The sequence below is a fragment of the Pieris brassicae genome, chromosome 11 (assembly GCF_905147105.1).
Source record: "Pieris brassicae chromosome 11, ilPieBrab1.1, whole genome shotgun sequence".
In the NCBI taxonomy this organism is placed as follows: Eukaryota; Metazoa; Arthropoda; class Insecta; order Lepidoptera; family Pieridae; genus Pieris; species Pieris brassicae.
In genome coordinates this window covers 5,533,584-5,561,536 of record NC_059675.1, presented here as the reverse complement: position 1 = coordinate 5,561,536, position 27,953 = coordinate 5,533,584, and the positions used below count along the sequence as shown (strand labels likewise).

The 27,953-nt window shown below is 32.5% G+C and overlaps 1 protein-coding gene across 7 annotated transcripts; it reads right to left on the bottom strand.

Moving 5' to 3' along the window:
- Positions 1 to 44: 44 nt before the first annotated feature.
- LOC123715988 (myosin-IIIb-like) lies at positions 45 to 27,936 on the bottom strand. Of its 7 annotated transcripts, XM_045671415.1 has the most exons (24): positions 27,821 to 27,888; positions 25,917 to 26,106; positions 11,325 to 11,509; positions 10,544 to 10,699; positions 10,084 to 10,365; positions 9,636 to 9,938; positions 9,211 to 9,492; positions 8,954 to 9,142; positions 8,667 to 8,869; positions 8,411 to 8,591; positions 8,170 to 8,317; positions 7,887 to 8,097; positions 7,474 to 7,769; positions 7,060 to 7,352; positions 6,567 to 6,841; positions 6,152 to 6,317; positions 5,620 to 5,833; positions 4,997 to 5,122; positions 4,661 to 4,809; positions 3,358 to 3,536; positions 2,604 to 2,696; positions 2,132 to 2,224; positions 2,047 to 2,064; positions 46 to 834 (listed from the first exon to the last, which is right to left on the bottom strand). In XM_045671415.1, exons 3-24 carry the CDS (start codon positions 11,487 to 11,489, stop codon positions 489 to 491), a joined length of 4,368 nt encoding a protein of 1,455 aa, XP_045527371.1. In that variant the 5' UTR covers positions 11,490 to 11,509; positions 25,917 to 26,106; positions 27,821 to 27,888; the 3' UTR covers positions 46 to 488. The 7 variants fall into 7 exon arrangements, with proteins under 7 accessions (XP_045527372.1, XP_045527369.1, XP_045527371.1 ...); XM_045671416.1 differs by lacking the exon at positions 25,917 to 26,106 and having other exon boundaries at positions 45 to 834; positions 27,821 to 27,936; XM_045671413.1 differs by lacking the exons at positions 25,917 to 26,106; positions 27,821 to 27,888 and adding an exon at positions 18,408 to 18,496 and having other exon boundaries at positions 45 to 834.
- Positions 27,937 to 27,953: the final 17 nt, after the last annotated feature.

Here is a 27,953-nt window from a genome sequence, read left to right as displayed (position 1 = left end):
CTATTCATCACAAACAAAACACTCAAAAGTACCTTAACAATAATAGACAAACTAACAATAATCATTGGCACATTATCACAAAAGTCGTCAATGATTTTCTTTCAATTTCAAGTATTTAGTAGTAAAGAATTTATTTTGAAATATGAAGGCATCACTTATACATAACTTATAAACATATTTAAAAATATACTTTGGTAATGCTTTTATCTTAAAAAAGAATACATTTGTAAATAATTTAAGATAAGGTGTTTAAAGAAGATTAAAGATGCTTAAAGGTTCTCGCACTTAAAATATTTTCTACCCATTTTACAGATATTTACTTAAAAACGGACAAACTATGTAATATAATTATCTAAAAATGGTTTAAATCTCTTTATCATATAGAAATAATTATTATTAAAAAGGCGTTATGACCTTATATTTCGTAGTTCATATAAATTATGGATGGAAAGGAAAATTCTTTGATACTTTGTCAGAGCTGTCGTAAATTAATTGTAATATACTCCCATACTTATTTGAGGTCGCCGTTTGTTATACAAGTCCTTTGAGCTATTACTATCTTGTGAACTGTCCGAGAGCCAGGGATTTTGGCCTGAGTTTTTCACTTTCCTCTTACGAAGGCTTTCAGTGGGTCCAACCGTCGGTCGTAGCAGTTGCTTAAAGCGAAACGGTCCGTAATCATCGTCAGAACTGAAGATTGGTTTTGCGAGCATTTCTGGGGAATTTCTAAGAATCTTACGCAAATCTGATTCTGGGTCGTAAGCTGGACTGTATACTTGCCGTGGCGGTGGTTCAGATTTTTGTGACTTTTTCACCAGCTCTATTATTTTATTACTGAAACGATGAAGGAAACATTAGTTATTTGCTGTGTGCATTACAAAATAGAGTGATAAATGTGCAAAGTGTATGGGTGACTATGACTTCTAAAATCGATTAGCAGGTGGATACTAATAAAATACAAAGAGACAATAGTGATATCGATTAGTGATTACCCAAACGTGTTTAGACTTTTTCATACTATAATGAATGCGTGTGTAATGTTTGTAAGTTATTGTTTGCTGGAAAACGTCATGTATGTAGTGAGCTAAGGGATATAATGTCAAAAGACAGTCTAAGGTATAAAATCCGATTGCCATAAGGGAGTTTGTTCTGAGGACCGACTGTCGACTGTGAATGCAAAATAATCTTTGCATAGGTTTCGTCTAGGTTAGTTATGAGATACTTTGCACGGTGTTAAATCCTCAAAAAGGCGATTGAGTCTTTTAAAACCTCACAAACTGGGTATTTATTAAAAATTGTTTTACAAGAACATCGCGGAGGTAACCTACTTTCTGGTAATTTATGCATGAGCCGTAGAGCTCCTGAGATAAGTGTCGAAAGGTTGGCGTAATTACTTTTTATTATACCAACTTTTACTCTGAATGAAAGTCATTTAAAATTTAATTTAACACTTTAAAGATTAAATTAATGTTTAAGTAATGAATTTAGTGCTTTACGTGACACGCTTAGAGTTTGTAAAGCTGTATATATAAAATACAAATACTAATTATCTTATAAACGAATTCTTAACCAAATTGAACCAAGTTTATTATCAAAATGAACGTTCTAACGTTTTGAACACTAATTGATTTCTATATATTACAGATGTTGATTATCCGTTAAAAGATAAAAAAATGTTAATCTGGAAAATCCATCATAAGGAAATTTATTCCGTAATATTGTTTTTAGCTTACGTGCGTACTACACATTTAAATAAATTAACGGATTTAAACACGAACTTATTGCATTATTGACCTTTCGAATGGAATCACAGCAGTAGTGTAAGCCACGAAGAACTACTTCTTAAAAGTGTATCATAATATACCTAAAATTTGTAGCATAGACTTCAATACATTTTATTTTAAATATAAATAAATAATACGATTATCCTTATAAATCGCGTTTAAATCCGTTTTGGATGATTTTTTCTAACTATTTGAGGTTTATTATTAGCAAGAGAATGCAATAAAAAACGGATAAGCACCTAAAGTCTCATTAAACTCATACCCTTGTGAACCATCCTTACTGTGGCATGCGAGTTAAAAATAATATTAATTAAGGCCAATAGAATTTTACGTCATTATCATCATACCTGACAAGACCACCACACTGTCTATTAGAGGAGAATTGTCTATTATGGTTGCTTTGAAGTGGTCTGTCTTCAGCGTTGCTGTGATTGCTTGACCTGGAATATAGTAATAGTAAATTTAAAGGACTGTTGTAAATAGGTAGTAGGGTGACTCATTTTCCGCACTTAAAACCAATTTTTGGATATTAATTCATCTTAGTCAACTATTTTCTAGACTCTGCCGTAATCTATAAATTTTTACTAAATTTTAAATTTAAGAGTCGATCTTGGTGTGATGCTCGGCGAAGTGAAATTGTTTTGGATCATACCGCTTCATATAGCTGATCCCCTCCCGATCCACTCATAAATTTATCATTATTTAGCTTTAAAAGCTATTTTTTATTATATTTAGCTTCTACCCATATAGGGCTGAAGCGCTACTGAATTATTATTGCGCAAAAACACAACGGCGACTCTTAAGTATCTACCAACTAACCTGTTAGACCTAAGTATCTTTACATTATTTTCTTCATCATAAAACTCATTATTCCAGGGTGTACCAGGACTCATCAAGAACTCTGGCGACGGACTGATTCCACAAATGGTGGCGTGAACAAGAATTTGTGTTACTTCATACATGAATGTGATGCCCAAACGCAATCAAAACTAAATTTTATTGTACCAAGACATTACATTATTATTTGTAGTTTTTAGCAAATAGCCGTTACTTACGCTATCGGCTAAAATAATATATCTATATACTCTCTGTGAGAGATTTTAATTATATATAAGTTATCTATCGAGTATAACTTTAAAATCATATAATAACGTGTTGTACCTTTATTTTTTCTTTATTCCTGTATTCGTTAGTAGAATGAATAAGGTCAGTCATAAACAATATTTAAAATTTGTCAGTCGCGCTACAATATAGATTTAATTTCGTGACGAATTGTAACGCAAGCCTAGCAGGAGCAAAACGAAACCGTCATATTTAATAAAAAATATCTAAAAACTTACTGTATTGAAACGCTAATTACAAAGTTAATATGTATGGGTAGTTATCACTTATACCACCAATATTTATTTATGTATTAGCTTTATATGCCTACAGCTTACTAAAATTATATTTATCAAACAAAAATTATGCTAAAAATGGAATATAAATTATATATAAAGATGATTTCACCATTAAAAAAAATCCCCAGAAATTCAGTGAGTAGGTAACTCAACCGTTTGTTTATAGAAATTACCTTGACAGTCTGCTAGAGTCTATTTCTAGGTGAGATGGTTGTCCTCTGATAATCGCAGGAACCAAGGTAAATCCTGGAGGCGGACGGTAATCCTCCGGTGGTTTTCGAATGTCGGACAGGTGAATTCCCGATTTGTTCCTGCGTAAATTCTTGTGGATTTCTTGGTTTCTGTTATGTATCTACAAATGTATAAATATACTATTTTTAATAAAGGTTTACACTTTTATAGGTAAATGTTTCAATGGAAATTCACAAATAAAACAAAAAACAACATAAACACATGTCAACGAGGCATGGAAAGGAGCATGCTAAACATTAAAAAGGTAGACAAGATCAGAGACGCGCCAAAAAACTGAAGTGGAAGTGGGCGGGTCATATAGCACGCCTAACAGATCACAGGTGGACGTAGTCACTACATGGAGAGGCCCACCAGGCAAACGGTACAGAGGCAGACCTTACGCTCGATGGGATGATGACACCAAAAAAATCTCGGGTCCTCAATGGATGCAAATAGCTCGAGATAGAGAAAGACGGCAAGCCTTGGAGGAGGCCTTTACCGGAGAGGGTTCCTGATACATACTAACTGTTACAAATATTTACTAACACATAGGATAACCGGATATTAGTGGATCGGGAAATAATTTAAGGCTTAAAATAAAAGAATAAATAAATAAGTAAATGTTTCGACTATGGGACAGTCACATTTCTTAGTCAAATTAAAATATAATGTTTTTAAGCAAAGCGAACTTTATTTCTGCGGAATCAACGAAATGTGACGTCTTACAATACGTATTGCATACTTGGGCAGACATATATCTGTGCCTATTTAATTCCGATTATTTATAATATGTATTTAAAAACATCATATTAAAAGGCTTGACAAAAAGGCGATTGCAGTCTACAAACAGCGAACCGATAGAAAACATACTTTACTAAAAGCAAATTATCTTACCCTTCATCTATAAACACTACAGTACTAATATATATATAGTTAATAGTACAGTTACTTGTTGAAGTATCAACTAATTATTTTTTTACGAATAACAATTCTAATTGTATAAAGCGCCATCTGTGTTATAATCAACAAACTACGATAACTTCAAAGTGTTTTTGTATTGTTAAATTCATTTAATTCATAATCTATGAAATATATAACGAACTAAGACAAACTAACTTTACAAAATACCACTGATAACGTCATCTATCGTACTATACGCGAACTACGTCGTATTTGTAAAATTTTTGTATTAATTATGAATAACGCCATCTTGGTTATTATTATCGAACTACGTTAGTAACATACCCGTTCTGCAAATATTTGAAGCTGAGCGGCTCTCTCTTGTACGGAATGGTTAGACAGTTTCTGTGTAGGTGGCGCTGGCGGAGCATGGTTAGGTGGTGGCGGAGCTTGACCTTTTTTAAGCTTTCTTCGCGTGTTATAGCCGCGATAATCTGAATTAATAATTCAAATAGTTTTTATAATTTTCTTGTAAATTTCTTTTATATACGTTAATTCAAGTATATTTTTAAGTGATAATTTTACCATCTTTACACCTTTTTTAATATGCCAGGTACAATTAATAAATAAATACATAAAGTTTGTTTGATTTTAAAATAAATAAGGATTAAGGATACTAACAACTTTGTATAACGACTGCTGCCTTATCGGATATGTTTTCCTTATTATTGACGTTATTGTTCTCTTCTGACGTCATTTGTTTGAGCACCTTCGCTTTCATCATGGCTTTGTTTTTGTTCAGCAAACCTTATAGAAATATGTGTGGTACTATTAATTTATATCCTTACTACTGAATGAATACAATACTGTAATTAGCAATACTGTTTAACTGATTTTAAAGTATATGATGTAAATCATACATTTTAAATAGGCTGTTTATGGTTGTCCTCCAATCGCCTACTGAGTAGGCGGCAGTAATCATAAGACATAGTGAAACTTATTTTTAATATTAAAGTGTACTTTTTTGTTACCCGCACCTTTATCTATACTGAGCCTATAATATTATATTATTTCATGTCATGTGCTTGTCACTCTATATAGTGTTTTTTTTAGGATTCCATATATAATCTATACACATTCTAAAATGATATAAACTGTCTCGGTAAGTATGGCAAATAGAATAAACAATTTATTTGGTCTAGACTCTAGGTAATTGAAGCCCGTATTCAAGACCGAATTACAAGCCACTTAGAAAGTCCTACAGTCGTTTTTATATTACTTTGAATGATAATTTATCTCTCTACCTCTTTCTTGTTTTCTCGATTTATCTTGCTCTCTCTGGAACTCCCTCGCAAGCAGTTTCTGCCGTTCCTTCTCTAACCTCTTCCTCGTGAGCCAGCCACGCACGTGGCGTTGCAACGTCAATGCTGATATCGCCATCTGAGCGCGTAGGCGTTGGTACCGTTGTCTGGCCAACCAGCCGCGAACTTGAGCTTGGACGAGCACCACTTTTTTTATCTGGAAATTTTATTAGCTATATTATTAGAAGTACTTGAGCTAAGTAAATAGTAGGAATGTAATCGTAATACATAAATATAAGTTAATTTCATAGGGACGAAAATAATTTCCATTAGGTATTGTTCGGGCTCACAAAATCAAGAAAGCCTTAATTTAACACGGCACCTACTAAGTAGAAGTTACGTTAGCAGAAGCCGATTTACCTTAAAGAGCATTGCACATTTTTTATATAATTAGTCAATTTGGACTCGATCGAATAAACAGGGTTCAATGGCCGCGATTAATGATCACTATAAACAATATAGATTTTAAACGTACCTGTTCCTCATAAATTCTTGCTAAAGTCTCAAGATGATAGTATTTAAGGAACACCTTCGATTTACCCAACGCCCAACCATCCATTCTTAGCCGTATCAGAAGTAGACGACACGAATCGCGATTTGGTTTGACTTCCTCGTTGTAACTAAAGGCTAAGAAGCCGTACCTGTAAATAATTATGAATATTCGAGTTCTTTGACAATCTTTGAAAGAAATATTGTTCTCAAATAGTCACGGATATAGGCATGAAGAAAAAAAAGCTGTGACTGTTAGCAAAGTCCGCACAATAAATTTTATTATTTACCATAAATTTTAATGTAAATTTATGGTTTCTTTATTTTGATAAAATAATTAAAATATGTACCATGAAGTTATCTCGATATAATCTAGGTTATTTCAAGTATCTGTCTTTTACCTTTTGATAAATTCTTCATATGCCAATCTATGGGAAAACCCATTCTGTCTGATCCTTATGGTTTCCAGTACTCCAGTATAACGCAATTGTTTTAGTATTTTCGCTGAATCGAAATGTTTTGGCGATCGGGAATCATTTGGCTTTAAACACCTGACGAACTGAGGCGTACCACTGACCATTTTCTGTAGAAGTTCCATTAAAGAATATCGGAAATAAGTGGCCACCGTCTGCTGAGCGCGGGATTGTGATGCGAGACCTCGACTGTTGAATCGATCCTGAAAAACCATTCTAATGAAATCCGCAACTGACACATTGGAGTTTTAACAAACAATACAAAAAAACGTATTTCCTGGCCAGAATTTAAAGATTGTAAAAAATACATCTAAACATAATTTAATTTTATTGCTAGTTAGAAATATATATTGGGATTTTATACAATGTTATATAGATTTATAATTGTTGTTAATACATATTCATATTTGATTCGCCTTACCCGAAAATCTCCTGATGTAGGTCCATCCAATGTTCTGGAATCTAAATCGCCTTGCAAGGGTGAGTAGAGATTGCCCGTTTTCGTTATAGGGCACTGAAAAAGAAATCTTATCACATCGTACTGACTCTGTCGCATTAATTGTACCACTTCTGGAGGTAAAAAGTTCCTGTTTTTCTCCAGAAAGCCATCAGCTTGGTATACAACACGTCCGGCGAAATGGTGAATCGCAAAACATATGGCATCTGATTTCGGACGAACATAGAATTTACTCTTAATGTTTCGGTGAAATTTTTCTAAAAAATATAAAACAACAAATGTTTAGAAATTAAAAAAATATATATATTTATGAACAGATTCCATGAACTTTTAGCAAGAACTATTATCAATTATTTTACAATGAAGCTTTGTAGTTACCTATGAGGCTTCGATCTGTTGACCGTGGAAACCGGCTCTCTTCATCCAGAAGAGCAAGTAGACCCATAGGTCGTGAAAGCAGCATGTCTAAAACGGGTCTGTTGTCTGAAAACTCTACAAGATCAACCGGGACCCCTTCCGCCATGTATTCCTGCTGTTCCCAAGTAAATATATGCTGATTGAAGTAATACTGGATTTGCTCATTTGCGACGTTGATACACAACTGTTCAAATGAATTTCTTGTAAAATTTTCAAATCCAAAGATATCCAGGATACCAATAGAGAGTTCATCAATACTGTAAAAATCATAAACATTGCTCTTGAATTACATTACTCAAATGGCGTATAGCTTATGTCTAACAAATCCACTGCCAGGCTCCTCTCTATAAAACTAAAGTTCTTCTATTACATACCTCTGTGGTCGATTATGAGTTAATAGAGCATTAATTCTCTCGACGATTCTATCAAAGGCTCTGGCATACAGACCCCTGGCAGTTGCGTCTCTGGCTACAGCCGACTCTACCGGTGAACAATATCGGTTTATTGTCTCTCCTCTCGTAACTACACTGCTGCTTGTCAAACAGTCTCTAAGGTCGACGGTTTCAACTCCTAATAAACATGACGCTAAAATAGGCAAAATTCAAAACTTTAATGAAGTCACAACGTATTATATTTGTTTATATAAAAGTTACTGACCCCTATGTAATGGCGCAGTGTCAATAATAGTTGCTCTATTATCCGAATTATCTTCCGCAGTTTCAGCGAACTCTATATCTCCCAAGTGCAATATTGCCGCCAGCATTTTGTATAATACTTGTACTTCCTCTTCGTGAAATCCCACCACCTAAAATAATAAATATATGCAATATAAACGTGTTTGGAAAAGTATATCTTTTTTTTTAAATATTGTATAATTTCGTATACATTTAGTATTTACCTTAAAAGCTTGATTTAATTGTCTCCATCGGTAAACGTTATGTTCGCGATGAGTAACGGAAAGTGGTTGTAAATATCGATGTCTCGATTTTAATTGTTCATCGAGGTAAAACTTCCTCCAACGACCCTCACTTTCAAGACCATCGTACAGATAGTAGAAAACGTGAAAATTGCTTTCACCTCTGTAAATCGCGGGAATATATTGAATTATTATATTCATACTTTAACGTAAAAAGTATTGACAAATATTTACTCACAATGCTTGATGAACAACTCGAGATTGTTCAAGTAAATACACGGATATTCTAGCTCCAGATATTTTGCCAACTTTCATCATATTTAGATCTAAGTATTTTCCAAAGCGTGAACTATTAGCATTAATTCCAGTTCGTGCGTTTCCAAACGCTTCCATTATTGGATTTACTTGCAAGATTTTGTCTTGTAAATTTCCACTTTGAGTCTATAACAACACAAGTATTGTCAGATTAACAAATATTTTTCAAATAGTAACAAGTATTTGAAAGTATATAAAATCATTGCTAACTTTTGATAGGTACACTAGCTGTTTTAATATGAGGTTTGCAGATTCAGTTTTCCCTGCTCCACTTTCTCCAGATATAACAATAGCTTGGTTTTGCTTTTGATGCATCAAAGCTTGGTGAGCTGCATCAGCAACTGCGTAAATATGGGGTGGGTTATCGGATCGACAGCGTCCTTGATACAATTCTTGAGTCTAAAACATAATTGATAAAAATTAAGTTTGGAGTTTTTCAACAATATTTTGTTGCACTTTATACGTACCCTTATTGTATAAATTCCAACGTCTGTAAAAGGATTAACAGCCACCAAAATATCTCCAATGTAGGTATAGATTTGGTTTTGAGCATATCTCTTTTGAAGTTGTTCTACAATAGCTTCTTCAGTGAGGACTTCAAGAGTAGCAAGATCATCAGTATACATTTTTTCTGCTTTAGCTTTTCGATGGGATTTAAGTTTGCCTCGTTTTGTCGTTGCTTCAGGAGCTCGACAATTTCGACCCTCAGCTCGCTGTCTTTTTATTTCAGCTTGAAGTTCTTTACGAATCTGTAAAGGAGTCTCAATTAAATATATAAATGTATGAAGTAGCTACCAAATAGAGATAGATTTGCTATTCTAGACGTTAAGTATTGGATAGAACTAAACACCCCTATTAAAACATAATTACAATTAATTAGGAGCATACTTACATTATCTTCAAAACTACTAACAGCTAATAGTAATGGGTGCTCTAATAATTCACGCGCAAACGGCCTTTGATTCATATCTTTGACCAAGCATTCTGAAATAAAATCCGTAAGTTGAGGAGAAAAATGTTCTGGATGGGATAAACTTGGTGGTGGATTTCTAGGAATTTGGAATAACGCTCTCATTGGATGTAGCCCAGATAGTGGCGGTTCGCCTTCGGCTAATTCAATAGCTGTTATGCCCACTGACCATACATCACATCTACAGTCATAAGATTGGTCCAACTGTTGTTCACAAGCTATTACCTGAAAAAGAAAGGTATGAATTTGGTACTTTAAGGAAATTATTTATTTGTATTTTGGCCCGCATGGGTTGACTGTAATTTTATGTTAAGATTTCTATCATATTTCTTTAAGTCTTTTATGGTATAGTTATGTTTTTATTACGTACTTCGGGTGCCATCCAATATGGAGTTCCAACTGAAGTGTTTCGTCTTGCTATTGTAGCAGCCAAGTGAGACGATACTCCAAAATCGACAAGTTTGACTTCAGCATTTTCGGTTAAAAGAATGTTGTGTCCTTTGACGTCGCGATGCATACACCTATGCGCGTGTAGATGTGTAAGTGCCCGCACAGTACCACGCAAAACATAGGCAAGCTGTGGTTCTGTAAGACTTGAAGCTCTTGCTCGCATTCCAGCGCTTAAGTCAGTGACTGAGCCTCCAGTACAGAGCTAAAATGTATATATATATATATAGTCAATACAACTTTAAAATTAAGTCTTAAATTTTCAAATATTGTTTTTCCAGAAATCAAACAACACGCTTCACGCATTTTATATATGAAGTAGGAAGTAGTCATTAGGCGTATAATTTTGAATTATTAATTAAAACAGTCAGTTAACAACTAACCTCCATGACGAACCATATTTGATCATCTTCCGATGAAATTCCACGCTTCAAAAATAAACCGAAGAATTCTGGAATATTAGGGTGACTAGAGAGATCACGAAAGACTAGGAACTCCTCTTCAATTTCTTCAATATTTTCAGCAATATTTTCCAGAATCTGACAAATTTAGAATAATTAGAAATATTGACTGACATAAAGTATACCTTGAGTTCTAATAGCAATGTCATATTTTTTGCTACAATGATTAAGGCTATTTTATTCAATTGCAGGACAATAATGACCACTGACACAAAGGCTATATAGATGTAGGTAAATTACGAATTGTTTAGTGACCTTGACACGGATTCCGGTGAGATAAGATCTGCCTACGCAACTACTTGCCTCTTATAACAATACATTTGTATTATTCATTACACGCAGACGTCACATAGTTTCAGTATTATTTATAATTATTTAAATTAATATTATAGATATAAAAACAACGTTTACAATATATTTATACGTTCAAAAACATGTTATGAAATTACAAAGAGGGTATAGAACCAGTATAGTCTCAGAAAAAAAGGTTACATTTTGGGACCTCGAAATTAAAACGTCATTAAGTTGTTAAATGTAATCGATTGTGGTGTGGTATATCTAATGTCATTAATATTTAATCTGTTTCTTAATTGTATTTATCCAACTAATTATTAGTTTGTGGAATCAATAATAATAACTTAATAAGATAATGTCTTCAATGCAGGAGTTTTAATTTTTTTTACAATAATTGTAATTGGATTACCTTGACAGCAACACGTTTTCCGGATTTCTTATCGCGAGCACTGTACACCTCCCCATAAGTGCCTTCACCTATGAGGTCCTGGAGGGTATACTGATCACTAGGGTCCGCAGCCCTGTCCAGCTCAACATACTGCGACAGCCCACGGTACGCCATATCACTTCTCATGCTTCTCACATTGATGAAATCTGGAAAACCGAAAAATTTCCGTAGTATAAACACTACTGAATTGAGTCGATAGAAATATTCTGAAGTAGGTACTACCCTCTAGTAATACTCTGTGGTTTTAAAATCAATGTCATCTCTTTTTTAGCTACGCTTTTGCGTAACCTACGAATACCTACCAGACGAATAAATTTTGTAATTATAATAATTACTTTTTGGTAGAAAAATAAATAGTAGATTTGACTGAAATACTTTTGTAACTATTTCGTAATTTACAGTATACTCTGAACATTCTAAATTCTAGATATTGTATGAGGAAGCCATTATTATATAACATAATTGAGGCAGACGGATACCTCTTCATATATAATTAATATATTGGAGATACTCAAAATACTTACTCGTGTAAAATACTTATGACAATATAAATTATCGATAAATGAAATTTTTATACTGTGACGGAAGTTAATTAAATTTAATCGTTAATCGATTATATTTTAGTTTTATTATCTTATTTCGTTGAGCAAAATATTCATAACTCAATAGGGCAGAGTAGGATCTCACCGAGGAATGATTAACAGGTTCTGTATTCATAATTCTAATTATTCTAGATTTTATTTGAATATCCGGTAATGTTTAAATTAATTTATCAAATGGATAAAGTTTTTATTTGGCCTGTGACTAATTGGAATGAATGTTCATTTGTGAATTATACTATTTACACATTCAACTGCCAATAAATTCCTGCATTTAGTACTATGGACTCCATAAATGGACTCAATCAGGCGGCGTCATTCAGCGATATCGGGAACGACCGATTGGTCAGCGGCCAGTTGCTGATGCTTCTTTGATAATTTTTAGGCTCATTATACGCGCAAGCGGTGTGAATTATAAAATAGTAGGTTCATTATGTTGAACTAGTAATTTTTAATGTCACCTCACAGCACCTAATCATACCGAACGTCGCACTAAATACAACCACAAACCTACCGCAGGTAAATCATATTACCTACAAGCGAAGCAAAATATTAATGCTAGAAATAAGCAACACGCTAACGTCCGGTTATTTAAGTTATACTTACTTCTAAATATTTTAATAAACGAATTCAATACCAAAAAATATTAATTTTCTAATGCGAATTTACCAAAGTAACTTGTTAATTCAGTATGTATACTATATATAAACTACATATTTATATATGTTTAATCGATTTTTACATAACTATGGCTAAACATTTCGGTCCTTTGTTGAATCTTAAATACATAATTAGATTTTTGTCATAAATTTATGCGAAACAGAGTTCAATATGCAGGAAGAAAATGAATGGGTGGCGTGTGTTTCTGGTAAGAATAATCTTATATATTTTAAATCCTTAAAAAGAAAAATTGATGTTATCAAATAAGAAACTAAATATGGATTAAAATTATACTTTACTCTGTGCGTGCTGTAAACACATTAGTTGTAGTAATAATGTTCACGATATCCAATAATATCATTGTCACACGGCTGCCGTATGAAGAAAACCATGTTATGAAACTCTTCAATATTGTTGATTCATTAAGAATGAGTGTTATGGATTTAGTCTGTAATTCATTGATCATTGATCTGTGTCATTTGAACTAATTTATTGCGAGCCACGCCTACGTTTCTACCTTATGATTTGTCAAACAAAGGACACCGGAAATTTATGCTTCGGTGCAACAAATGATGGAAATGTGATATAACATAAATGCGAATGTGTGTTTGTTACGCTTTCAAACGTAAACTAACATACAACCAGTATATTGATAACTTTTCGAGAGATGGGACCTTGGCACAAATACAAACAAAGGCAGAATCAAATATTACAGATTTATTGTACACCGTTATGAAAGTTTGTTGCTTTTATTGTATGGTCTTTAAACAGTCATATTATGGTAATGTAAATAGTTTTAATTTGTGGCGCTTTAACGAGGTGATTATCAGAACATTTTGATTAATTATGATTATGATTTTACACCTTGTTTGCATTTTTAAATTTATATGTGTGTACCCGTACACAAAACAAAGCAAGTTTATCTACTCCCTAATAAAATGGGATTTTTTGTTTATCTCTTTATTAGTTTGTTATGAATCATCTTTATACTATTTTGTGATATATTATTATTAGTTTCTCGCGATATATCTACTCTATCAATGAGGAACATACATTATAATTATTTAAAAAATAATTGATAAAATAATATTTTGGAACCTTCAGGACTGGCTTAGGTAGGTTATCAAACGTCCACTGGGACTGGCCTGTATCACCATCTAAACATATGTACCACATGAAATGGTTTCGTCATCCTAAATATGGCTTCCAAAAAGGTCGTGAGGGCTAGGGTAGCTTAACTCAAAGACGCATCATTGAAACTTTAAAAATTTATTAATTAAAATATTATTCTGAATCTTTATTTAATTAATAATTAAAAACAAATTCGTCTCGTTACAAATTATAATTATATGTTTACATTAAATTTCCATATTTTTAGTATGAGCGAAAATTTTACTGACAAGCGTATGGAATGTTAGGTTAAATTTAGATGTTTTTAATAATCTAATTATATATGATACTTTGGTTAAATACGTATTTAGTATCATAGTGTCCTTATTTACACAAAGGTATAGAGTGTACATATAAATGATGTTTGACGTGTGTTTTTCCAAATTTTTCACGGAAACTAAAATATATATCTTACCTAGGTAAATAGGGTTAACAATTCGGTGTTGGTGTAATTTATAATTAATTTTATAGAAAAACTTAAAATTACATTAAATTTAATGTCAAACATGACTGTATTTTGAATAATAAAACCTAAGGAGCTATAAATGTCCTGAAATTGCAAATATCTTGATAATTGACCGAAATCAAAGATCTGTTCCACAGAGTAATCATGCATGAAGTGGCACTTAACTGTCACAAGGAAACCTAATTATGAGGTTACTGTATTGAGTTGCAACTTCCTAGTTCTCGCGTTTCGAGTTCATATAAAGTATTGTTCGTAAATTGAGAACGGGCAAAGGTGTCACCTGTGTGAGAAAGACATTGTGCTAATATACAGTCCGCCAAGTGTAAGTTGGCATGTGGAAAAAGACAAACTTTAATAAATGTATATTTGAAAGTTTGGGGGTCTTGCAAGCGTCGTTTAGTGTTCAATTTAACAAAACTTTTTAAAAACATACTTTACCTACATTACATAATAACTAACATAAATATATTATTTTCAAGAGCTTGGCAGAAATAATGAAATTCAATAACAAATACAGTGTACGAGGCACCTTTAGCACGCCAAGTTATACTTGACAGCCTGTAACTGACGTAATCGGAGTACACTTTGTATTGGCAATTGGTGTCAGTTTTGTTTGATGGGTATCGTAATCGTAACGTGAATAGCAATATTTACAAAGCCTCATTAAAATTACCATAATATTACTATTGCACAAATCATTTTGTAATTTATTATGCTTCCGTGATTTGTTTGACATTGAAATTTGTTTCGGTCAATAGTCAAAAATAATAAATTATCACACAATAAAACGTCATATTGGACTTGTGATATTCTAACAAATCTCAACGTCACATTTATTCGTTTATTATTTTAGTCAATTTAAAAAAATTACATACCAATACATACAAGTACATCATATAAAACTCAAGTGACGTAAGTTCTAGTCTAGTTTATATTGGCTAATGCATTCAGGTGACTCCCGCGCACCCATGACGGCAGTGTCGTCATTGTGGCTTAATTAGTGCTAAGTACAATAACGTAATGCATGTATTAAAATATTTTCATGCACTTCTCTCCAACTCGGTGCCGATGGACGGATGAAGGCGACACTTTCACTGTCCCATTGTCACGAACAGCGACCGTTGTTTCATATTCTGATCTATATTTATTACACGGGAAATAGCAAAATCAATATTCTAAAGCCGTTTGTGCTTAACTAAGCATATTATTGTAAGTTGTTTGAAAGCAATCGATAGTAACCTGCTATTAGAAAGTGATCTAAGGGATTGAGGTAAATCCGTGGTATTGAATTTTCTTAAATGTTAACATTTGTAACATTGAAGATTTTTTTTTAAATAAGACCTACCAAGGCTTTCTACAAAGTTGTACATCACACAAAGATAGCAAATATGCAAAAAACCAATATGTTAATTACCGAATTACTCAACGTTTTCTAAGCGACGCTGTTGCTCTGACCCGCTATAATTTGAATTACATTGCGCCATCAAGCGTAATTAATATCTACGCATATACTTGCCACGCTCGTATCGATTGAATTACACATGAAACATGTAATTTGTAATATCAATAATGCATATTGTAATGTGTATATTACATTAATTTGCGTATTTACTTTCATAACGCGCAGAAAGGCACGTTCCTTCATTGTTATTGTATGTACCTAACAATACAAAATCTCGAAACATTCGCAGTACAATTAGATCATAGATAACATTATAGACCTTATATGTAAATGAGGATTCATTTTAAAACGTAATATTACTGAATCATGTCTCAATATTTAAAGCTAAATAAATATTTCCCGTTTTTTTATAAAATAGAGGCCCTAACGATTTTAGCTATCGTTCGTCCAAAGAGTATTGGATTTTGTCGTACGAGATTCGTATTAGAGAAGTAGATATAGTTTTGTAAAAAATACTTATGGCATACTTTGAATCAACGAACATACCTTTACTACACAAATTGTCAATATGGTCGAGCTGTCAAATACGGACATTATTAATATTGATAAAAAAATTGTGTTGCTGTATTTATAAATAAATAGTTAGTAGAAAAATTTAGCAGCGTTCTATGAGCTTATTTAGACATTACGTCTAAACTAAGACTAAATCAGATTAGACTATAGTTAAACACTTGCCACTATAGCAAACGAATGCGACATTCCAGTCCTTACGTATATAAATACAGATTCACAAAATATCATTGGTAGATTGAATCGTTATTAATTCGAGCCTTTCGTGCTTTTAAACACATATTTACAGTTAGAATTAGGAATAAACTATTTCTAGAAAAAGTAAAAATAGCGGTAATATTATACGTTCACAAAGTGTTAATCAAAATTATTATAGCTATTACAAAGAGTAATGATTAAGCTATATTCCTAATCTAGTTTTGAAGATTCATTGCTACAAATGACTTGGCCAGGTGTCACTGTCAATAATAATGGATTATTAATGTCAAAACAGTGATGCATTGCTGTCATATAACATTAAAACATACTTTTTAACACCGTTGAAACATTGATACATAACAATACTTTATGACGTTAGTTTATTGCAAAAAAAATTAATTTCTTGAACTTTTAAAATTACATTTCAATATCAAAATCATTTTAAATATATCCGGTCTGAACTTTGTGTGGTAACTATCTGAACACTACATTATTTTTTGTTGTTTGTAATGCCAATAAACAAAGTACAATTTTAAGCATATTATCTTTTTATGTTCTCAAAGATTTGTATTCAGACACGAAACCTTATCTCGCATAATCTTCTTTGCGAAGTTAAGTCTAAGTTAACCAGGGTCATACTCGTGTCATATTAGTGTACATAAATAGTTCAAAGCTATATAATCATATGTTTAATACCATTAGTTTCTAAGTTAATAATTTATTACTTAAAGTCAAAGCCGAAATTAAGTTTAGACTTATTTTCATGATGCGTGTGTTGAATTTGTATTTTACTGCAAAACCAATATTTTCCGGCCAAACGCCACTGACGTTTTATAAGTTCGTCGTATTATTACGTTAACCTACGTTTGGCTATTAACTAAATTGACTTTTATGGAAACGTTTTTTATAAAAGAGAAAAAATCGTTTTGGTTAATTTTAGTTTACAAAGACCTACTTGAAAATACTTTAAAAATATTAGTCGCGGACAAAGGTTTCTAATTTTATTTATTCTGTTTGCTTTGGGTTCCAGTCTGAGATTATAGAAATCTATTTTCCCTACAGATGTACTGCAATTCCGCATAGACGGCTTCAGCGTAAAAAACGGTTAGTTATGCATTTTATAACACTTTACGCTTTAACATAAACAAATAACAGCGTGACAATAACTCGGATTGTTGAAATCTTCTTCAAAATAAACGTGAAGTTTAAAATTGCTGCCATAATACCGAGAAAGTACCACTTTCTAGTCACAATTAAGGTAAATAATAGCTTTCGTCTATCGATAACGACTTTTCTGTTCAATCGGCAAAGTTAATACGAACAATATTCTTTTTGTATTCTATATATTGTTTCTATGGACTAACAAATGAATATACCTAATTGTAAAGTCTCTTTAACCTTTACTTATCATGATTTATGTATTATTTATTTGGTATCTATTGAATGGCGAAAGTCAAGGATTGTACTAATTTGGATTGATTGAAAGTCACATCTTCTTAAGGTAGTACAGGTTCGCTTGGTTATTATCAATGTTGTTTGAGAAGCCAGTTTCTAAAGGTTCAATAAACGAATGATAACTACAATTATGTTTCTATAGCATGGTTCGCCTATCTGTTTATTATATTGTATTTTTTACGTAAGGTGTTTCTGTACTTGGTTATTTTCGCAATTAAAATATTGGGTTAATTCACTTCTTTATTTTTGCTCGAAAAATATTTACTTACTCAATCTCTTTAACGACAAAATAGTGGTATTTCGGATGCATTTTATTCAGTAGATCAGCAAAAGTCAAAATTATAATCGTATGGCGCCAAAAGTCAACTATATCGCGCATGCGTTGCATGCAACTAAATGACGCCACAGATAAATTTGTAAAATATTGTGTCATATAGACGTAGTGGTGACAAAAACTTCTTGCTCTTCTTGGACTAACTTTAATCGTAAAAAAGTACAGTATTAAACAAATTGTTTATACTTACTGTTTATTAAATACGCGATAGATACCATGTGAAATATACCTAATACTGTGTAAATAATTCCTTTACCCCGCAATAACAAATTAACGATAATTAAAAAATCTATTAAAAGACAAAATGTAAACAGAGTGTAATACGGGTTGCAGACAAAGAGCTAAGCTAAGTTAGTTTAGCTTAGCTCGCATAGCTGTCGCAGTTTTCCATACTTGTATGCAGACCGCAAATTATGCGAACTAAGCTATGTGAGCTAACTAAAATATGCGAAGCTAAGTTAGTTGTGTATGCCGATGCGCAGCTACACGAGCTAAGCTAAGCCCCTCCCGCTTCCCCGGACACCCTTTGCACGACCGTCTAATTGAACCACGCAACACTGACTGAGCTTTGGCTTAGCTGTTGGTGTGCACGCTATTTATTTCTAGCTTAGCTTAGCTTGCTTGGCATAGCTTAGTTTAGCCTCGGTATAGCTTAGTGTTCGGTCTGCAACTGGCTTTACTATAACAATCAGTTATAAACGCGTGAAACAGAATCGATTTAATTTATCCGAGCTATCCCGTTCTGAATCGATTAATGATAACGGTGTGTCACGCTTTTTGCTATGAAAAGTTTTTCACAACATCGCAAGCGCACTTTTATTATGCACTCGATACATGCATTTACCTACGATTTCATGTTTTTAAAGAACTGGTAAGTAATAACATGTAATTTAACTATTTGTTAACAATCTTTAAAAGATATTAACATTTAAATTTGGAAGGTATATAATCTATACGTCTATATAGGCAAATAGGTCTTAGGAATATTCGCGATATTCTTTTCCTGTGACCAAAGAGAGTAGAATCCACAGCCGGGGCTCAAGCTTACAACCTTAGGGTTGAAAATCGTCTACTAAGTCTGGCTAACACTGCTCATTCTAACCTTACTTTGAAAAGGCGATTGATGACTAATTAAAAATATAGGACAATGGCTTTTTCAACCAAAATAACGTTTTCTGGTAAAGTAATATGGTATTTATATATTTTATTAGCTACATTGATGGAACAATTTAAAATTTAAATGACTTACTAGCAGTGTACCTGTGCATTTAAATCATATATATTTGTATGGCTTTTTACCAATAAATTTGGTACTTATAATTGAGAAATTTTACTGAAATTCTTTTAAAGGCCCACATCAGGAATTTGTTTAGATGTCTGAGCTAACTGCATATGCTGTAAAATTATGTACTGACTTTTTAATCAAATGTTAATCACGTATTAAAGAAAACGTAATCATTATAAATTGGCAAAATGTATTAAGCGCGTGTTTTAATGTATGGCTTCATACTCAGCACAACTATGGATTCTTACCACGTTACCTGCACCGTCAATTGTCACAATGTCACGATCAAGAATAAGCTGACCGTGACATTTTACACGTGTTTTTATGTATTTAAGATAAACCTTCTTGCCGGATCTTTCTATTTTTTTTTAATTTGTCCTTGCTGAATCACTCTCTCTTCACTCTTGCCAAATAAATTTTATATTTTTTAAACGGACCTAAATTCAAAAAACGAACGAAATTAAATGCAGAGGTTGATCCGAATTTCACATTTTCATTTCTTTGCATAATAAAGATATTTTTGTAATAAATGTGTATCTCGTTTTTAATCACCCATTACATTTTTTTCTTAGAAAAAATTCGTGCTATTTAACTGTATGAAAATCAAATCTTTTAATTTTTAAAGAAAGAGTTTTCCGTATAAAATATGGCAATAAAAAGCGTTAAGGAATAAATTGCGATTTCTGAGTTTTAGATAAATTCATGTGTGTATATGATTATTATAAAAGTAATAAGGTTAGCACGTTTCTGAATTATTTGATTCGAATAATATTTCGCAAGGCATTCCATTCTTAATTATTTGAATGTCAAAATAGTGAGTCACGAAAAATGCAAATGCTCGTTTGAATGACCTTTATTTAGCTTAGGTTGTGTCTACAATATAATAACCTTAGGCATATTCTTCAGTTGAGTTTTTTTTTCACGTAATGCTTAAAATTAATCATAAACGCACGGTGAATGTTGTAACTGCATTACCGCTAATAAGCGACTTCTTTCAGGTATCTTGAGTGAAATAAATAACGTAAAAATTACGAATAAGTGCGAAAATATAATTAGGTGTTTGTGAAAAAAGGTTATTTTTAAATACTCAACATATGAATAAATATTTAGCTTTGATAGATACAAGCAAAAGACAGTAATGTACACAAAACGCAGTAATTTCTATAAAATATTTAACATAATGACGCTTTTTAATTGGTTTGGTACAACTTAAACTCAGTTTTAACTTAGTTGTTAATTGCGATGCGTCAAACAATAAAGTTTATTGTATTTATTAACGTTGCATTCAGAAATATAATATAATTTACATCATTATTTAATCTTTTAATTTGAAAAGGAGGTTAACTGGCGGCCATTCGAGATATCTCTTCAAGACAATAAAAAAAAATCATTTTGTAACTGTCAATGAATTCAATTGCTCATTTAAATATTCTATACAGTTCAAAAACTAACTAGGGTGTAATGTTTACTCTCATAATACAAGTCAACACATAATTATCTTCCATTCAATTATGAAGGCAAACATGATTTAATACCTAAAATAATATAGTACATAAAAATTACCTGCGAACCACATACAACGTTTCTCAAGTTATACCATATATAAGACATACTGAAATTGCTTTTAATGTAAAAAAACACGATTTTTGTAACTGGATAGCCCTGGCAGATTGTGTTGCGAAACGGGTTTTCGTATTATTTGTTTTTGGTTGCGTTTAATTACACTTTGTTCTCCACTTATTAAATTTGTGTACGCAACTTTGTCTGTTGATTTTACGCATCGTTGTGTCACAATTTTCAAATGTCAAAGACTTTGCGAATAATGAGTTTCATACGGCTCGATTTCAAGGTTGGGAAATCGGCGTTACGGGTATTTTTTTATCGAACAGGGGCAAACTGACAGGAGACTCATCATATTAAGTGATACACATGGACACTCTCAATGTCAGAGGCCTCGCAGGGCACCTCCGTTGCCGACCTTATAGGAATTGGTGCTTGATATTAGATAGTAAGAGAATTATATCGAACTTGCATTCAAAAATGTAAGAACTATTGAAAGTCAAACTGAGACAGTGTAAGGAAGCAGATTTACACAAAGCCTGTATCTTACTCCGCACTAAACTTTATCTTTTGTGAAAAGAGGAGAATTCAGGCGAGATAATCATAAACAGAACCAAACAAAATGTTCTATTCTTACACACAATAATTTCCGGTTAATTAATTAATGTACACACAGTTTTTTTTTCTATCATGTGTATTTTTGCAATTTTGCTCGAATTACAACTGATGAATTATGTGGCCCGAGGAAGGAACGGAATGTAACAGTGATAGTTTATTATTATTGTATAGTTTTATTTGGACCAATTTTGGTAAATGTGACGTAACAACCAAATAGACGTACATATAAACATATTAAAACGGTTCCGTCTTTTAATGTGGACACGACCAGCAAAATTAAGTATTAGTCCAAAAAATTAACATAATCAAAAAAAGAAAGTTATTAAACTTTGCACAAATACAAATTATAAAGAGAATTAAACTATCAAAACTGTTCTTGTTTTTGTATTAAAACTGTTTGTTACAAGAATTATTCAAACAGGTAACTGTTATTATTTGTTATAGTTTGGAAATAACGAATTTCCCAGTTCATCGCTCTGCTTTATCGCTTAGTTCTAAGTCATTTGTCTTATCTACGCTAATTACTTACAAATTACTAAAATAAACGATACTATCGTTAAATATACATATTTGTACTTGAAATTAATATGTTTGATCATTAGACGATTGAATCATTTATTTAATGAATCTTACGTGATTTGCGTAATAAGATTAAGTAAATAGCATTTTTGGAAAGTACGTACGTACTATTAAGCAATTTGTTACTGATTTAAGTATATAGCGTCATTACTTTTAAGGGATCAACGTAACTTCAAACGCCGGCAACGCACTCGCCTTCATGCCTTCCGGCATTGGTCGGTTGAACCTCCTGCCCATTTTTTAATAAAACAAACAATCGATCGTAGCCTAAAACTTTTCTTTGAAAATAGACTTTCCAAACTTATTTTTTTTTAATTCGTAAAAGTAGTTCCTTCAATGAACGCGCTATAGCTCCATGAGTGTATATGTAAGTAATTATTTATTTAATAGAAGATTTTTAATGTTCATATTATATATTGGTAGCAGCTTTTTTTAATCTAGAATACAACAAATAATGTTATAGGTCACTTCCGTGAATTAGAAACTATGACAAACAAAGTTTTGCTCCCTGACTTTGTGGTTATTTTTCATACTTAAAGTAAATCAGATTAAACAATCATTCTTTCTATATTTAAGATAAAGTATAAAATTTGCGGATTTTATGCTAATGTTATTATGTACCTATTGAAATGGATATTTTCAATGTATTTGCAATTATTGAATAAATAAAAAACAAGCTGTCAAATATGATATATGAGGGTCGATATCATTAATAATACTTTAATAACTACTTAAATATGATGTAATATCACTAACTCATTAACTAAACTCTAACACATTAATGCAGACGTAACTTCGCATACGAGGTTGACGCTTACACCACAGCATAGTTATGGAAGAGAAATGGGTATAGCACAGCCTCTCCACCCCGGAGTCACCTTGTGGTGAAACCAGCATGCCCTAGGAACTCAGAAATTATGACTCCCGTATGCCCAAATCCAGTACGATATTAACATTCATAAATATTAGCGGTAAGCTTTACAACGCTCTTAATCTTCAATCTTAAAGTAAATCTGACCTTTGACGCGACCATTTTGAACAACATGAGTCAATCGATAGAAGTCACGATTCTGAAACTCATGCTTAGGTTCTTTTAAGGTAAGACAACACCTACTTGTCTATAGAAAATACGCATGAAAACACATTTAAAAATCTGATGTCAAAACCTCCGTTTTCGTTCATATATCATTAATAAGGCAATTAAAACGTAAGCAAGCCGAATGTAACAAATGAATTAAATAACTCCGTATACATTTAATAGACTCTTAATATTTTTTTAATTATTATAGTCAACATAGCAACAGTGTTTCTGGGACATTTTAGGAAAGGCTCTTACAACTTATTCCTCATCTTCCAACATGGATTAAGATTTTTGTTGACCAATTTCACAAGTGAAATCGGAGACTAGAGCTTCGAGGTCGAACTTGCAATTGTGTAGGCGCATCGCTCTGATTGACAACACCGTGACGTATCGATGTCGGACTATTTCACGCGACCGCGACCAATGTACGAATTATGCAGTTCCAAGTGATTACAAGAAATATTAACCAACTCTCAGATTTCACGAGAATAGTTCTAAACATTATTACGAATGCTCTATCATACCTGCAACTGATACCTGATTGCAGGTCTTAATTTAGACGCAATAGAAATAAATTATTTCTGATTTTTTTTGTTACCACTTTTGTAAACGGATCTATACTAATATTATGAATCTATATTAATATGACCAAAACAATCTAGGAAGACTTTAAACGCCGACGGATTGTATTTTCGGGTGAAACCGAAGCGCACAACTACTATATGGTGCTATGAACAAAACAAAGTATCGGTGTATTGTAACAAGATGAGGTTTTGTTACGGTTTCAAGATTTAGTGTTGATGGCGTCGTTTTGTGAAAATTCAGTGCGCATGAGTGATGTCGCACTTTGACAATTAGTTACGGAAGACACAATGCACGCTAACCATCACTTAGGTGTTCTTCCGTTGTCTTTTAATATGTGTAAAATAACAATGTATGTACAACATAATAATAAAGCCTCTTTTAATGTAATAAAAAAGAAAATTCGTACTTTGTGTAACTTTTTTTGTTGGAGTAAGAATTAAGAATATTTTGCACATTAGCTTTATAAAAAATTTCTTATTTTCAATTAAAATATATCCGAGATAATGTAAAGAAGTAAATAGGTGACAATTAATATTTTCCAAGTATGGATATCCATAAACGTTTATATTTCTAATCGCAAATACAATACCTATAAAGTTAAAAATGTTGTTTGGTTCAGTATGTCGTGTAAGACAATAGTGAGACTTGAGACTTACATAGAAAATCGTTATGGGAAAATGGAAAAACAATACAACTGATACAAAGAACTCGTCTGTTTAAAGAGGCTGTATAAAATGAGCCGTGCATACAATTGTATTTCAAGATAATGATCGTTTTTTAATAGCGAGCGTGGGATATAATTTATTTTGTCTATAACATTTGAAATTAGAATATGTCTAGTCTGTAACAGATAAGAATGTATAATAGTGTGAAGTCTATTACTGGAGGGGTTTTTTATCTTCTATGCTTTACCAAATAGTTTGTTTATTCGCGAATCGAACTAGATATATTTAAACGCTTTGAATAAAAGTTGCCCAGATATTTCTATTATTCACACAATCGACATTATTTGGTATGCCTTGTTTAACTAGGTGATTCACCACTACCCGAATTCCTTTTTGATAAGCTTTAATCTGTAGTTTAGGTATGTGTGTGGTTTAGTTTATAGTTCTGTATCTATAGTTTGCCCTCAAAGTTTAGTAAACGATGAAGGTAATTTCGGCGCATAATAGTTACTTATATACACATATAACTGAAATCAGTAAGATGTATAAGTATGTGAATATAAGTAACTATTATGCGCCGTATAAAGTATTTACTTTATACCTGTTTGGAGATCACTTATTTATGAGATACAATTAATTTAATTCCGCAACTCGGTATTTGTGGTATATATTTTTATTATAACCAAATAAGAATATTATATTTGCATAAATTATGCTTATCCTCATTTACGACTTCAAAAAGAATATATTATCATACATGTTGATTAAAACCTCTTTAAAAGAGTTCACCGAACAGTAAAGTTTATAGATCGTACAAATATCTGGTATAATTTAGAAAATAAATAAACGAAGACTAGAATGTTTAGTGGCTAAATACGAATAATAAAAACTGTTATGGACGATATCCCTATAAAAAATAAAAATTACTCAAGTTTTCTTAAAATATAAATTCATATAAGGTATTGACTGATAAAAGTCAATGAAAATGACTCATGTGTTGATAATGCCTCTGAAATGTATAACCTTCAGTCTTTGTAATATTAAACATTTTCCGCAAATGCTTTGGCAACACTTTTACAACCAAAAACCAGCATATCCATTTTGCAATGTGATATGAGCAAGAATTTTGAAAAAGCTCGTTACCTAACACGCACAGTTTGCAAAAACACCCTACCAACAATTTAACAACACCAGGAACCAAGCCATATAAGTGAATCTGTCCTACATTACTTGTAATTGAAAATGTATCAATGCTTAAGAATCGAATATCAAGTTAACCGTAACGCAATTAACAGTGTTACATATTTCATGAATACAAAAACTTACCCACGGAAGGAGGATATCAGTGCACTAATTACAAATAAACACGATTGTCACTTAGCCACTATTTATCAAATAGATTTAAGTTGCCGGCATTTCTGCAACAGCAGAGACGAGCGCGCGACGCGGCGGTCACAGATATGTGAAATCAGCTGTGCAGTATGCGGTGAAGCTAACGGGCCTGACCCCCGCTCCCCTGCCGTAGATAACCAGATAAGATAAATGCTGTTTGTTTATGGACAAACATAGCCACTTAAAGTGCGTGACCATGCCGTGGGAATATTAAGAAGTTAGTTCTTTTCTAGTATTCTACAAATTCGAGTGGAGTTACACAGTTTCCATGCTCCATGCTATAAGTATATATTAGTGATTATCTGCCAGCTCTCTTAAAGGTTGAGGTCTAAGGATACTTCTGAAGTGAATATCTCTTAGAAAGGTACTTATTATGTACGACAGATGACATCTCGTGTAGGTCTGCGTGATCTGCATAAGTGCAGTGTTTTCACTCTGAAGTTAACAGGATGTACCAAGTATATACCGACTGAGACAACGGCAAAAAAAATCAAATCTGTAATGTATGTTCGTTAAGTTTAAAGACGCCTACTGAAAACTGAAATATTACTGAAGATTTCGTGTTATTTGTCATGTCATGTCATACATTACTACTTTTTATCAACATTATTCGTCAAAGTGATTTATCAAGCTAATAAAAATATTTACTTTTTTGTTACGTATCCTACCTAAATTTACAAACATTGTCAACAAAAATTAAATTCAACACATCAAAGGTTGTGAGGTATACATCTGCACGTGGCCTATCTCCATGTAAGCTCAATGCCCATGTATACCAATAAACTTTTAACATTAGTACCCTTGTATTGGTCTTATGCTTTTAAGATAAATGGAAACCGATGATGCTCATATTATGATTCAAGTTAGCTAATGCTAAAGAAGAGATGGCGCGATTTGTTTGAGAAAAAAGATTATATCATAAAATGTATTCAGATACGAATTATCACTTGTCTATAATAAAATGCCAAGGAGGATGTACCAGAGTCGTAAGGCCAGTTTTTGATCGTGTTATAAATATATATTTAGCATGTTTTTTGGTTGTATGATTTCTGCCGCTTTAACAAAAATATCCAAAAGACTAGTTGTAGTTTCATGTATTTGTAAAATGAATATATGTATAATACTGAAATAATAGTAATAGATATACTATGATAACTAAAAATCAACAAAAAAGAAACTCATCAAAAGCCAGCCTTTCGCCTTTTGGTGACATTCACAACAACATGCCGTCGGCATTGTTTGCTGTTTGTTGTTCCTCAGGCGTTACTTTCCCATTTGCAGAATTCTACTGATACATTCAGAAATTTTGTATTTACTCACAAGGGTTAGGTTAGACTACTAGAAACTCCTAAAGACTAGAGTCATGTGTGAGGCAAGTCCTTTAAGTTACACATATGATTGACTAATGACTATATTGTTATGATTAGTATATCATTGGCCTTAGTATCGTAATTAATTATTTAAATCTGTTCGACGTCCTGGTGGACAGTAAAACTGTGTCCAGTATGTGTTTCCACCACACCGTTATAAACGTCTTTTTATTTCAGATTATGTATACAATAAAAATAAAATAAAACGTCTTTGTGTAACCGATTATATTGTCATTCAGAATTCTGTAGAACGGAGACCTGAACATTTTGAAATATGGAAATGGATGGAGAAAGCTGGTGAAAAGTTCAATCTAAAGGAAAAACTGGACCCTTGACCAGTCTATCCATTAACTGGCCGGCCCGAAGGCCCCATTGGCCCTTATATGAGGCCGTTTTTGTTTTACGATATCTTAAATGATAAATTTTACGATGCGGCCACGACATGAATTATTTAGGTGCTTTACTTACGTTTTCAACAACATAGGTGAAGGATGTAGATAGTAGTAAATAATTTTCTTGCTTTCGAAATAAATAAAAGTTTTTCGTATTTATTTTTTTCTTCCTGATATTGCACTAGCCTGACGACAAGGCCTTAGGATTA